Source organism: Triturus cristatus, chromosome 7, assembly GCF_964204655.1.
Source record: "Triturus cristatus chromosome 7, aTriCri1.1, whole genome shotgun sequence".
Lineage (NCBI taxonomy): Eukaryota > Metazoa > Chordata > Amphibia > Caudata > Salamandridae > Triturus > Triturus cristatus.
Genome location: NC_140590.1, coordinates 1,244,028,657 through 1,244,044,277, shown reverse-complemented (window position 1 = coordinate 1,244,044,277; position 15,621 = coordinate 1,244,028,657). Strand labels below are relative to the sequence as shown.

Genomic DNA, 15,621 nt, shown 5'->3' with positions numbered 1-15,621 from the left:
CAGGAGGGAAGTAACACCTCTCTCCCAAGCAGACCCCTGTTGTTTTGTGTCTTGGGAGTCATTAGCATGTATCCCCAAATAGTCAGAAAGTTATCTGCAGGACAGACGCCCCCCCCCCCTGTAGAACAGTAAACAGGCCCTGGAAATCGTGGGCAACTAAAGTGGCAATTTCTAAAGTTGCAAGTTGCACTTTGCCCACCAGTGACATTAGATACCTTACAGTAACAACTTTGCAGTAAATTTCATAAGGTAGCAGCGCTGAGAAGTCAGCCTGTAACTCTATACTTGCCAATGGAGTGACTAGCCTTTCCACAGTAAAAACGACAATTTAGAGTTTTTACTGCTGGAACATGTTAAAGTACATGTTCCACTCTTTAATATAGAGCACCCTGCATTAGGGCTCATTTGGCCTACCTTAGGGGTGACATATATATTCAAAATGGAGGTTTGGAATTTGCCATTACCTTAAATGGGAAAGTCGATTTAGCAATTTTAAACTGCCCTTCCATTCTGCAGTCGCAGACTGGGAGCCATTTTTTACTTTGCTGCACTCGTAGTGACATAACTAGTTCTGCAGTGCATGAGATACACTTCAACGTATAGGCCCTGGGTGCACCTGGTACCATATACTAGGGACTTACAAATAAGTTGAGGTATGTGGATTGGGGACAAGCCAATCAAACATATACCATTTTAAGGGTCAGAGCACATGCACTGAATACTCTTTAGCAGGGCTAAGGGCATTTCAATGCCATTACAACAGTACCTAGTAGTCAAAATGGAGGCAAAAAGTGGGGGTAATTCTGCAAAAAGCACGACACCTTACAAATGGGCTGACCACAACTATGGATTCACAAAACACTGTACATTGCCACCATTGCCCTACATGCTAAAACCTTGACAGGGACAGAAGCCCACTGTCAGTAAAATGAGAGCATGCTTGATGCACCCCTCCAGGTCACAGGACTGGTCCAGGACCTTATTCATGTCAAGGACAGTCCTGGACCTCTGCACACACACTCACTAGATTAGTGTGAGATTAGGGCCAACATCAAAAACCAGGATGTCATACTCTGAGTCTGGCACTTAGGGCAGGGGAACAAGTTGGTACACCATGCAGGGGACACTCCCATCCAAACAGTGATATTGGTTCAACGAGCTGTGAAAGAGACAGCTGGTAATCCTAGGCATATTGTGGGTATCCATAAATCGATAGTGCCGATCCCCGATATAAGTATGCTGGCAATCACTGGTATATGAAGAAAATCCATGGCCTGTGATGGTAATTCATGGGCATGTAAAGCAGAATGGATCAATGTTTTGCAGTAGCATCTTATGTTTGTGGAATAAATATGTATTTCCTAGAAATAAAAAGCTAGTATTTCTGGACAAAAGCAGAGATTTTTCATGAAAATTATATTTCTGTTTATTTATCCAAAATGTAAAACATTTGATAGAAAAATCTGCATATTTCCTGATAACGGCAAGATTATGTTAGACAGTAAATGGTTTTTCACATTACATATTTACAAATGCATAATTGTATGAGACCTACTAAGCAAATACATAGCTCCTAACCAACAGAGCCCCACAAGAACAATAATACAAAGGATTGGGAGTGCAGTATGGGGCAGCAGCATGCATAGGGGTGGAGCTAGCAACTGACTGGAGAACATACTGAAGAGGAGGGCAGCTGCACTAGGTCGAAGCTGTAAGAGAGGGGAGGCCAATCAATGCTTACCTCTTGGTTGCACAGACTACTGGAGTAGGGTTACAGATAGAGATTGTCAGGCAAAGTGAGGGTGTGAGACAAACAAATGAGGTGAAAGGATCATGGAGGGCTTTAAGTAGGAGGCACTGCTAACCAGAGAGTTATGTGGTGAATTACAGTACATGGTGGTTATATGGTAATTAACAAATAAGGGAACTTGGAGCAGTAGGTGGCTGAGGGGGTGAGCCGTTAATCCTTCAGGAGGGTTTGGATACTGGGGGTTGACACTGTGTCAAAGGTTTGCTTGAAGAGGTCTAACCCGAGGTGGAAGAGTAATATTTGAAGCTGATAGCAGCCTGATAGTTCACACTGAATTTGAGAGCCATATTATTAATGGTATGTAGACTTTACCCCGTGGTCTTTACCCCACAGGACATCACCACGCAGATAAGAGCCAAACAGGTAGGTACTATGCAGGCCCTTTTTGGTACTTTACCATGAAATACTTTACCACACAGGCATTTGTGTTTTGAATAACATATTCATTATGTCATTAAAAAACGGGGGATTTAAGGGTTTAGGGATGGGTAAGGGGTAGAGGATAAGGAAGGTAAGGCCGTTTAGTTTTTAGAGGGGGCAGTGGGATTTTCAGGGTTCAGGGACAGGTAGAGGTAAAGGAAGGTAAGGAGATTTTAGGGTTCAAGGGCATGTAGAGGTAAAGGGATCAGGGGAGCAGAGGTAAAGGGAGGTAAGGGCTTTTTAGGGTTCAAGGGTGAAGGCATGTGGGGTAAAGCCCTGTGTTGTAAAGTCTAATATTCATTATTGCTGTCTCTTTAGTGCCAGAGAGCACTTTCCTCTGTGGCTGGTATTTCATGACTCATGTGGAGGCATTTTATCATCTATTATTAGTTCTGGTGAGAACACAGAGTTGGTTTATGATACAATTTAACTTTATGACCATTAAACCGTATTCCGGAAGGGTTGGCAATAGACACATTTCTATATTTAAGTTGACCAGGACCTGACACTGTGATCCTTATGCATGTGGATATGATAAGAGTTTTGCATATTATATATAAAATTATATAGATGTTGTTGCTGTCAACTATTTTGCTAAATTCTCAATTTCTAACACCACCGAAGCATCTTGATTGATCCTTCATTAATCCAATATATTTAATTACATAAATTTAAAACTCCGGGCACGTAGCTTATCAGCATTTGGGACTGGAGGGGTGGACAGAGAATTGGGGGTAATTTTGGTTGATTTTTAAGCAAACAAATCTAAGATCAATTCCCAAGTATTTAGTGCAAGGCATTCACTTGCTTCTTAGCTCTTTAGTATAAAACTTATTTTACTAGCACAAAACAAATTTTCAGCATCCACTCGCCATTTCTCTAAGAATGATTCATGCATAGCATTCCAATTCAAAGTTATTCTGCGTTTAGTGAACAGTAACACTACTTTCCTATTTTCTTTTACCAGTGTGTGGGAACTGTAACTAACACAAAACATCTCAGGTGATCTAGTCAAGTGGCCTACTATAGCACTGTTGATGTTGATTATCTTTTGCTGGTATGTATACAGTTTGGGGGACTCCAAACCTTGTGTTGCTAGGGCCAGATCTTTTAAGGAGCTGTGTTGACTTTGCATCAAGCGCAATTCCTTAGTTCAAATTCACAAATGCCAAGAAAAGGGCAATTTGCGCCGTCTTCCGTGGCTTTGCAAAGAAATGTAATGCAAAGCAGCTTCTTAAGCAGCGTTACTTTACATTTCGCGCTGAAAGGCATTCCATGGATGGAGCATTAGTGTTCCTTTTCATTCACCCACTTATATGATGCAATTCCAGCTTTACAAGAGTTTGTAGACCTGGGATTCCATCAAATTGGAATGCCTCCAAAAGGATAGCTAACAAGGACACAAATCTTTATTCCTCCTTGATATGTCCTCTTTTTATGTGTTATGCATTTTTTATCATGCATAGAAAGAGGGAAATGTCCGGTTGGATTTTTTTGTGCAGAAAGGAACCCCTTCCTTCAATAAAACAATCATGCCCATAACACCGGCACCCTTGCACTATGAAGTATGAGGTGCATGCTTTGGCGAGATGCAGCAGTGCTCACTGCGCCAGCGCAAGGAGAAAGGAGAAATGCTCCATTTATTTTAAAATATGGAGCATTTCTGCTCCCTGCCTTTCATGCAATACAGTGCAGCAAGATTTCTTGATATGCCGCATTGCGTGAAATAATAGTAAATATGCCCCATAGTTAGCATCTGCGCATGATTGTTGTATGATTATACTACACATGCCTATACCACACATGCCTTTACCACGCAGGTGCCTTTACCACGCAGGTGCCTTTACCACTCAAGCCTTTTCCACGCATGCTTTTACCATACAAGGTAAGTATAGTAAAGGTAAGTTTGGCCCCTACCATTATATATAATTTTAAATAATCTTATTATTATCTTATTATTATATATTTGTAAATTTTTTTGGGATGGGGGAACACCCACAAAACCCCACTTTTCAAAAATTAATTATAGATGTATTTTTTTCTTTATTGGGGAAACCGTTAAACCCCTCCTTTTAAATAAAATTACCTTAACACTGTATACCCCTACCCAACCGTAAAACCAAAAAATACCCCAATCACACTTTACCCGTACTTTACTCCCTAAACCCTAAAAACAGCCATCCAACCCTAAACCCTTTATCATCCCTATACGCTAACATTTTTAAAAGTTATTGTTACCTTATGACACAAGTTATAGTTACTTCAAATAACTATTACTGTAACTGCTGAATTTCTACGGTTTTGTGTGTGTGAAATTTGAATCTAACTTTAACGCCCCTGTAAACTTTGTTTTCTTTTGTGAATTTCTATCTTTTTTAATGCTATTTCCTAACTATAACGTGCCTGTAACCTTTGGTTTTATTCAGTGAATTTCCAAGTTTTTTTAATGCTATTTCCTAAATATAACATCCCTTTACCTTTTATTTTTTTTAGTGAATTTCTAAGTTTTTTTAAATGTAAATTAATATGTAATTACCAGTTGTTAATCCAACTGCCGCCACGCACAGCATTGGTCGTGCACTGCCAGGGGTTGCCAGCAGAACCTGACCTAAGCACTCCCATTCAGCCAACCCCTCGTGACATACAGCCTTTGGCTGTGCGCAGCGGGTTTGGCCACAAAGGCAGACAATTGTCAGGCCTCCTCCCGGGTCACTTTTGACCCCAGCTACCCCATCCCCGGTGTTTTGTGCATTTTTTAGGGGGAGAGGGAGGGGGCACAGGACCCCCTCCATGGCCCGCTTGCCCTGGGGACCCCATCCCCTTAGGCCCAGCAACATATTTTAGGGGGAGGGGACATGCAGTCCCCATGCTGATTTCAGCCCGCAGCTCCCAACTCAAGGGCCTAGCACCATATTTAATGGGGAAGCGGACATGCACCCCCACTTGCCTGGACGATTTTGGCCCCGGGAATCCACGGAGCCCAGCACATTTTGTGGGGGAGATGGCATGTGTACCCCATCCCTGTGCCGATTTTAGCCCTGGGAACCCCTTCCCCTGGGGCCTGATGCAGGTTTTTGTCGGAGGGGGGTATGTGGCCTGTCTCCCTGGGCTGTTTTGGACCCGGTAACCCCCATCTTCCGGTGCCGGACATATTCCAAAGGGGGAGGGTGGCATGCAGCCCACCTCCCCAGGCCGATTTCGGCCCAGGGGACCACATTCCCCTGGGCCCGACAAACGAAGGGTGGGTGCCCTGGTGCCCATCCAGGGTACCTACCACACTATGGTTGGGGACCGCTGGAGGATGCCTGCAGCCCCAGCTGACTCCCTGACTTCAGCAGGACCAGCACTGCTCCCGCCCTCAGGGAGAGGCTAAAAATGCGGCTCCCTGTGGACGGGAATGTCTTTATCTGTTTCCCTGCCTGTTTCGCTGCCGGCAAGGAAACAGATGAAAAGTCCGCTCCCAGCAGGCGGGTGCATTTTTTTATGCTCCCACCTGCTGATGGTGGACTTGGTGATTGCTCTCACTTGGTGTGCATTATGAAATTACACCCCAAGCGAGAGCTAGCACAGGTTTACCTGCCCATGCCAGTGGGGCAGGGAAACATCTATGTCCTGGAGGTGGGCTCCCTGGGACATTGCCTGAGCCAGCCCTAGGGCATGTGGTCCTTATGGACAATAATGGCTCAGGAATGGAGTCTGCACAGACCCCCTCCCCATTTCATGCACGGCTGGGCTTCGGGGAATGGGGTGCCCGGGCCGATTGCAGCCCGTGAAGGGGGGCCACGCAACCCTCTCCCCTTTAAGTACCTGGCCCACCCAGTGGGGGATGGAAGCCCTGGGGATGAAATCGGCACTGGGAAGGGGGGTCACATGCCCCCTCCCCCTCTGTTATTACAGGTTCCCCATGGCCAAAAGTTGCTTGGGGAGGGGGCTGCATGCTGGCTCCCCCTTAATTTAGCAGTTGGGCCCCGGGGGATGGGGTTCCCAATCAAAATCAGTCAGGAGAAGGGATCTGAGTGCCCCCTTTGTATTTAGCGGCAAGGTCCTGGGGATGGAGTCCCTGGGGAGAAACCAGACCAGGGAGGGGGGTCTCACTCTCCCCCTCCCCCATATTATAATTAAATATTCCCCCAGGACCTGGCCTACCCGGAGGGCTAAGTGCAGCAGACCACACTTGTTTTTTTTGTTTTACTTTGACGCGGATCCACTGCAAATTTGCGGCAAAATTAAAAACAAATAAAACGCTTTAGGCCCAAGGCAGGTTGCCTGTGGAACCCCACCAGGCCAAGGGGGTCAGGGTATTCCTACCCTAACCCCTTTCTACTTTTTTGACTTTTTAATTGGGTGAAGTGGTGGCAGCCAATCACGGCATTGCTGTTGGCTCGCAGATCCTCATCTCTAGATATACATAAATCTTTTTTCTTTAGTAACTCCAAAACTACTGTACAGTTTTATACCAAAATAGGAAAAGCACTCTTTTTGGAACAAGATCAAGATTACTTCCAAATTTGTTGAAATTCCGATCGGCGGTTCGAGCTCTAGTCGTGTCTAAACTCTCTATTGGAAATTGCAAAGCCAAAATGCGTCCCGACTTGCCAAATCACCCCGTAAGTTAACAGACAGATACCAAAGTGAGTTGCAAACTAGTTTTGAAATGTTCGTGAAGATTCGTCAAATGGTGTCAAAGTTATTAGCAAACTAAAAAATGATATTACTATGAAAACTAAGGGCCTGATTTAGATATTGGCGGACGGGTTACTCCATCACAACTATGATGGATATCCTGTCCACCGAAATATAGATCCAATTATATCCTATGAGATTTATATTTTGGCGGATAGGATATCCATCAGCGTTGTGATGGAGTAACCCGTTCTTTAAGATCGGATTCAAGCGGTAGGTCCTCACTATAAACACCAACTGACGACCGGCAGTAGGTAATATATATATAAATATATATAAAGCTAGATAGATAGATAGATAGTTTACCCTGTGGCGGTTGCCACTAGGTAGTTATAGTTAGGTCAGTTGTTCCACAGGAAAAGTGTTTTTTGTGTTGTTAATAACTTTGGCCCCATTTGGCAAATCTCCACCAAATGTTCTAAAAAGATGCTCCTTTTTTACTAGTTTGCACATGGAGAATTTCGGGGTGATCTGTCAAGTGGGGGCCGAGAAACAATAGGGTTCCAAAAGGGAAAATCCCAATACATTTTCCATAGACTTCTTTAAGAAGCACTACAGCAAAAACTGCAGAACAGACTGACACGAAATTTGGTAGAAAGCTAGATCTAGGTCCTCAGATTGTGCTTTCTGTGATTTGGTGTAAATCCGCTCAGTAGTTCATGAGAAATTAAGGTTTAAAAGTAATTGTATATCTGGATGGTTGGGTCTGCGAGTAACCCAAATCAGTCTTGCAGCAGCGTCAATGTAAAATTAGAGCATTCCGATTGGCCCAGGGAGCTTGGTCCATCTTGCTCCCATTGGTGTTGGAGTCCCGAGGCAGCGCGCGCTGACTGACCGCCTGCAACATTAGAAAAATGTTGCTGTCAGCCATTTGAGGACTTGGGGACATAGGACATAGTCCCCTGCCCTGAAGTTGAGTAAAACATTAAAATAAGTGGGCAGGGAAGTGATACCCTGCCCCCACTAAGCCCTGTGAGGGGGACTTGGTGGGACCACCCCCCACCCTGGGCCAAAATGCAAAAATTAAATCAGCAATTTTTGCAGAAACCCCAGAGACTCCTGTGAGATTGCGGGGGGGAAGAAGGTGCCGTATTTTTCAATTATAGGCCCCGAGGAGCCCACCACCTGGGGTCGCATTTCATAATGGGAGGGGGCATAAGGCCCCACTCCTCTAACAATTTTAGGTCCCATGGAGCCCACCCCAGGACTGAAATGTGTACAGAAGGGGAGGGAGCATCAGTGAGGTCATCAATGATGTCATCTTGTGATGTCATCAGTAATGTCATAAATGATGTCATAGAGCATGTCATGAGTGATTTAATATGTGAAGTCATAAGCAGTGAATGGCGGGGCCTCAAGTTATAGTTAGCCCTGCTAACTACAACTGGTGAATTTTAGTGATTTTTTGTGAAAAAATGTAATTTTGTCACTGACATATTCACCTACCTATGACATTACTTTAACCTTTGTTTTTTTTCAGTGAATTTTTAAAGTTAAGAAAAAAAATCTATATTTGTATTACACCTAACTATAATGTTACCTTGCATGGTAAAGGCATGCGTGGTAAAGGCTTTGTGTGGTAAAAGAATGGTAGTAAAGTAATGTGTGCGTAAGACAGCATTGTAAAGGCTGTTTCCCCTGCATGATATCCAGGACAGTGGCCAGAGCTGGAACCAAATATTCTATGCAGTTTGGTGGGTGTGATTATCATCCACATTTATAAAATATTTTGTGACATTATTACTACTGCTGACTGAAAAAAATAAAGAGTGCGCGAGCGAAAAGGACAGATGTGCCCTCCTTATGTGTGACACGAAACATCAAAATCTTGATCATGAAAGAAACTACACCTTAGTCTGTATGCTAGTCAGCAGTTCTAAGATGATAAATTGAACAGAGTGATATTCATGGATAGGAACCTGCTGTAGCAGCCAAACCTTGTGTGATTTTTTCACGTGGAATTACCAGCTGGTAAAATCAGCTGCAGTGTTCCAACCATGGAAAATAGGGGGAGGTAACAAGGGCCACTCAGAATCAAGTGAAGTGGAATTCTATGCGGTAACTCCGCTCTACATGGTTTATAAGCTGGGCCTTGGTCACTTTAAGTTTGCAGACAATGGGAAAGTTCAGTTTTGCACAGGCTTCTACCTTAGGGAGTATGCATTTACGAGGTGAAACAATTGAGAATAGAGTGTAACCAATGGTTAGTGCTAATATGAGTAGACAGTGAACTGTAGTAATGTATTAGTGTGGAGGCAAATGTGTTTATGTATTCATAGGATCTCCTTAATGCAAATTAAAATTGGTGATTTGTACATAAGTGAAACTGCACTTTAAATAACTGCTGCTATGTGTGTGGAATATAAATGCATTGATATGATTTCCTTTCTGCCAACTATAATTGCTGGTAGGGCCATGTATGAAATTGCACTTTATTTGATGCTTTATTAATATTTTATGCTTCTTTATGTGTGCACAATGTACGGTTACCTTCTTCATTGCAAGTGTCATTGTTTTATGGATACACTTTATATTGCTTTATGTTTTTGAGGCTACATTTTGTATAAAAAACAACAATATTGGTGACAATGTTGATACTACTGCTATTATTATTAGTAGTAGTCGTAGTAGAATAATCAGAAATGATAAGAAATTTGACAGAAGGTATGGAACAAATTGCAAAATATTTTAATCTTAATGTTCAACCTCAATGCTGGCCATCTCAATCAGTATTAATATTATTATCGTAGTCATTATTGGTAGTACTAGTAGTAGTGTTAGCAGTAGTAGTAGTATTTATTTCTCGATATAATTACAACAATAATGGAAATAAAAATAAATGAGACATCATGTTCCTGAATAAGACTGAAATATTTAGCCATTTATTCCAAACCTTCTATCAAAAATGTATAGCAACCAGTGGGGAGTAGGTAAAATGAGCATAGGACTAGTCAAAAACAAACCACCCTCAAAAAGTACAGCAGAGAATGAAAAAGAAACACAGGAGGGAACACTGGAACAGCAGAGCGCCACAAAGCGGAAGCCAGATTAGGTGAATACTGGTGGCTGAGTCGTGGAGGAGTGAGGTGGCGAAACAGGGCCTTCCAGCAGCACTGGAATTGGTGGTGTTACTGTAATCCACCTCCTGGATATCAAGGATTGGACCAAAATCAAAAACGGCTTCCTGTTAAGACAGGGGGAAGAAAAGTTGAGCATTACCAAAAAATGTGCAACACATAATTAAAATACACATTGCAGTAGTTGTCCACACTATTTGCACTTGTTTGTCTTTATACAAGTAGGGAAGGAGATGTCTTGTGGTTAAGTCACTAAGGACCTAGGAAAGTTTAATTCAACAGAAATGATGCCTCTAATTTCATCAAATTGCTTGAGAAAAATCGAATTAGTTTTGCTAAGATACACAGTACTTGGAATCAAGGTGAGACTACTATTGTAGTTAGCACTATAACAATAACTGGATATTCACACCTTGAAAAAATGGGCATGTTGGGACAGAAAAGTCCTCTGCATGGCAAAGGACATGTACCCCTAACCTGAGTGCCCAACTTTCCGATTGTCTGGATCCCCAATGCTGATTTTTTGTCATAGGCAAACACGCATCATGTGTGTGTGCCATGACATCGGCCTGTCTCACATATTGAGGTCCTGTTGGACTAGGAGGGGTGCCCAAAGCACTATCCTCATAGTGGTGGAAGGCTACCACCTTCACCACAAGTTAAGCAGCACAAGCGCAATGGTGGCAGTATTCTGGTAGTGATCAGTTGTACTGAATAGGTCTTTTTCACCCTGTGTGACTGGAGTGAGGCCTACAGGCTCACTCGTCTTTTTCAAAGATTGGCTGCTGTGTGCATAACTCACCTTAACTCACCTTTCACCTACATCATTAGTGACTGGGCTGGTTGAGTGTGTGCATGGGAAGAGTACAGTACACGGATAAAGAAGTACTGTGCAGTATACTTGTGGTTAATGGGTGTACTGAATGTATCTATGCCTGTTGAGGATACATTACATGAGAGATACAATGCAGTGCATGCATAATGGAAGCATGTGCTGAGAGTACGTGAGCTTGAGTGAAGTAAAACACATGATGGGTGAAGTGTTGCGCAGTGCACACATGGTGAGTGTGTGTGCTGGCAGTGTCTGTTTGTAAATAGAAAACCCTGGTACAAGACAGAAAAGCCACAGCACTGAGCAGTGCACGCAGACTGACTGTGTGTACTGAATGTATGTGTGACTGTAGGGGCACAGTTCATGGAGGTAACAGTACTGGAGAGTAAGTGTGTTGGGACAGTACACTGAGGGCAAATGAGCCTACAATGGTACATTACATGGAGGGCCCTGGGTTCCATTTTGGGAAGCCCAGGCCTGCCTGGTGAAGACATTAGGAGTGGAGGAATACCCCCAGACAGATTGGTGTATTGCTGCATTCCTGTGAGATGGATGGGAGACACTGGAGCCAGTGGCGGCTCGCATTGGGCATGCTGCGAGGGGTGAAGCAGGGCGGGGAAGGGGAGGGTCAGGGTGGGGTGGTAGTAAGCTCGGACACACGATGGAACGAAGGAACGTAATAATTACTTTCCTCCGTTCCGTCGTATGTCTGAGTTTACTATACCGCGCCACTCCACCGCCCCGCAGCACGCCCTATGCGAGCCACCACTGACTGGAGGAAAGGAGGAAGGGACCTTCCCTTTACACTTCAAAAGGTTGCACTTTGATTCAATGATAGTTCACAGGGAAGGGGCCTGGACACATCTCAGGAAGGAGATGGGGCTGATAAGGGAATCATGAAGAGTAGGGCTGGGAAAACTTCAAAGACTCAGAAATTAAATCACATTTCGATGTCTGGAAATGGACTATGAGAAGTGCAGGTTTGAGACCCTAAAATTTGTCATCTGCCAAGCAGTCAGACGGGCTGTGTGAGGAGGGGAAGCACTGGAAGACTGCTGCCTCTGGCCAGGACTGGGTGCAAAGCCTGCTAGTCTCCCTGCAAAAACCAATACCACCTGCTATGGAGCCGGGAGCACCAACGCCTGCCTGCTTGTTAAGACCAGTGAAACCTGTGAGGAAGAGGAGAGGAAGAGGAGAGTGTTGGAGGAAGTCAGGTCCAGTGGGAAGCCCTACCGTGAGGACTTCCTATGTGAGGTGTGAAGATTCAGCTGTGCACCAATCGGGCAGTAGCCCATGTGCTGGAGTGTTGAATAGTGAACCCCCCTATGTAAGGAGAGGGCCACCGTTGATTTAGTCATGAATTAAGCACCGTGTGCAACTGGACAATCCAGGACCACCACGCTGCGGTGACCCCATATGCCAGAGGGGGCCACAGGTAAAGATGTTACTGTGAGAATCACTGAAACTAGTAATCGTCTTTGCGTGGACGCTTGTACCAGAGGAGCCTGTGCACATACTCTCCTGTATCGCTGCAACCCTGTACCAGGAGGGGCTGCTGGTACCAATGTTGCCAAAGGATTCAGGCTGCCACTCGAAGGAGAGACTGAGGCTACGTTTAGTGGGTTGGACCCACACTGCAACTGACTTTTCCCTGACTGACCATTGAGGACTGCAGAGGATGCTGTGGATGACATCACACCCTCACTGGGTGGCAGTCAGAGCTGAAGAAAAGATCCCCCCACCCAAGCTGCGTAAACTAACTTACTGCATCTTCAGGAACTGCTCCGACAACCAAGAGAACGCCGGTCGGGCCACTCAGGAGAGAAAGCCTGCACCTCCAAGTGCTACAGTGTGAGCCTAGAACAGCCCGGCTTCTGAATGTTGTATTCTTTTGCTTGTGTAAGAAATAAAATACTTATTTTTCTTACGTAAGCAGGTATTAGACTGGAAATTGATTTATTGTGCATACTGTTTGCACTTTGAGTTATGAGTCGTGTTCACTGACCTGTATCTTCACTACCTCCCGGACAGAGCCTTGACTGCTCGACCACGGCAACCACTGGGAGTCAAGTGCAGAAGTGGTGCTTGGTCCAGTTGAGCAGGATCCACAGTAGGTTGGGTCCCTAGAAGTCAGGAGTAAAAGGTCTCAACCACCACGGTTGGGCCAGTAATCTCTGCTTGCCTTGTGGCACTTTGAAAGGGGTTCTGTATGGGCATATTGGTCAATCACTTAATGTCTTGATCTATCATGAAAAGAGATCATGTGTCAAAATGAGCCATCCATTTTTCAGAAAACCTTGATGGGTGTTGTCACTATAGGATTACTGACAATTTAGTGGTTAGGGGTGCAAAAGATGCAAACATACAAGTGCAAATTTACCTAAGGCAATTTCCCATGCCATGCCCACAAACTATGGGGTCCCTTTGTCGCTGGTATGCGTTCTTAGAGGGCACAGCTGTGCACCTGTTTTTATGTGACTGCACATTCTAAAACACATACATTTAACTTGAATGCACTATAGATAGCACAGCTCAGAAACAGAGCTGATGTAGAGGCCGTCAGGCGCTATGTATGCTACATGAGTATAGGCCATGTTACAACGCATGCATTTACTACGCATGCCATTACAACATGGTCATTACACCAACCGTGTTGTTACATCTCATACCATTACAATGCAAGTCGGTCGTTCCAACGGCTTACTGGAGGGAGGTTGCTAGATTTTGGAATAGTATAATTTACTATTCCAACTCCAGTCTGTGTAACAGTAGAAAATCCAACACCTTCTGCCCCCCTACAGCAAGTTGTAACGACTGGTGCTGTAATAGTATGCGATGTAACAACGCGGTCGTTGTAATGACCGTGTATGGCATGCGATGTATTGCATGCCTTGTAAACGATGTTTCCCGCCCATTAGCAGTAGCTTGAGAGCTTCTGGCACTTTAACGGTTAAATAAGTGGCAGGCAGCTATGGAAGTTTAGCATATGGGGCTAAATGTAAGCAGGGGCTTTTGGGCTATTCGATATTAAATGAGCAGGACAGAGGATGTCTCTGATTCTTATTATTTAGCAGCCACTGATCTTCTCTTTAAGCACACTCAGTGAAGATAGGGGACCTTTACATTACTTAGGGACATTTAGAATAAGTGATTGACTGGTAGGGAGTTTCATTACAGTCCGGAGAGCATGTGATTTACCTATCCAGAAGAATAGAATAGAGTAACCACCCAATCTATAATGCAGCTTAAAGAAAGGGGATGTCCAGGCCCAGAAGGAGCGCTCCCAATAATGAAGCAAGCTGCACGTAGGTGAGGGTTCCTTACACTATAGCAAGCTCTTTTTTTTACCTTAGACCAACTCCGCACACTCTAAAGAGTTCTTTTCTTTAGGATCCTGCAGTGGGATGCTGTGAAAGGAACCAATTCGATCGAAAGGGTTACTGTTTAGGTCAACCCTGGGCCGCGCAGGCGCTGCTGCGAGGCATGCAGTAGTGGACTATGGCTTTGAAGCCCCGCCCACTCTCCGTCCATATTTTTTATTGGCTTGTGTCATTATCCTTCGTAAATGCTAGCTTCCAAGTCGTCACTAGGCTTGTTAGTCCCTCCTTGGTACCGCCTTGTCTGCATTTGTTACCTCCCATAACGACTGGAACTTTTACTTGTGTTGTTGAATGGTTTGCTTTATAAGTTGGTGAGCACTATTTTCTTTAATGCTCTACCCCTATTACACCCATGAAATCGCAGCACTCGCCTGCTTTTGTTTTAATAGTAATATTTAATTTAAATTTCAGCGCCATCTGCTTTAACTATAGCGGCTGCGCTTATTTAATTATTTAATATACGTGCAGTCCGCTTTCACTTTATCGGCCGTGCCTATTTATTTATATAATTTCCAGCGTAGCCGCTTTCACTTTAGCGGCCACGCTTATTTCATTATTTAATTACCAGCGTGGCCACTTTCACTTTATCAGCCGCGCTACAGAAGTTTGTGATGTTTTATTTTTTTATCATTTTGCGCTTTCACTTTAATGTTGGCCGCACCCCTTTGTCTTTGTTTAGATGTAGCTCACTGTAACTTAAATATGCAAGCAGCGTCTAAAAAAAGGGATGTGGCCAACATTACTATGCTCTTGCATTTACGAGCGTTTGAGCTCTTGGCATTAAAAATAACAATGCCTTATATATATATGTTTCTTTGAAAAACACATAAATAAAAGGCATTGTCATTTACAATGCCAATTGCATAAACGCTCGAAAATGCGAGACCTATTTAATTGAAATTGCTTGTTTTGATGTTGTTAGTATCTTTGTGCCTGTGGGCACGGATCAAAACGTGCACTTTTACTGCCTGTGCTCCACCTCTTCTGTGTGCAAGCGAAGCTTGTCATGTGGCAGAAAGTGCTGTATTTTGGAACCTCTGCTGCCCACACTGTACTGAGAGTGTGAGCGTGGTGCTTCCACATCCCGTGCCTGGACAGGACATATTCAGGGATGGCTGCTGCTAACAAAGTTGCACCTGTTCTGTTTTGTGAGGAAAGGAAGCTTACACGTTCCCGCATTGTGCCTGTTCTGCACTTGTGCGTGTCTGTGTTTGTGAGTAGGACGCTCCACTCCCAAAGGCAGTGTCAGAGTCAAAGAAACTTGTTGATCGCACAAATCACCAAAAAGGTCTCATGGCGCTTGCGGAACTCCAGCAGGCTGGTGGTCAAATCTAGACAGCGTTATTTCTCATCAAATAGCCAAGTTTTTAATTTCTTTCGAAAACGCTTGTGATCAGCTAAAGAGAGAAGATGAGACGG

The 15,621-nt window shown here is 44.2% G+C and overlaps 1 protein-coding gene across 1 annotated transcript in view; it reads right to left on the bottom strand.

Moving 5' to 3' along the window:
* Nucleotides 1-1,480: 1,480 nt before the first annotated feature.
* Nucleotides 1,481-15,621, bottom strand: part of LOC146811707 (putative DBH-like monooxygenase protein 2) — a 243,735-nt gene continuing 229,594 nt past the window's right edge. Inside the window, exon 13 of the mRNA XM_085618699.1 lies at nucleotides 1,481-10,097. Within this exon, the coding sequence (XP_085474825.1) occupies nucleotides 9,882-10,097 (216 nt within the window). The 3' untranslated portion in view covers nucleotides 1,481-9,881. The remainder of the gene's footprint in view (nucleotides 10,098-15,621) is intronic.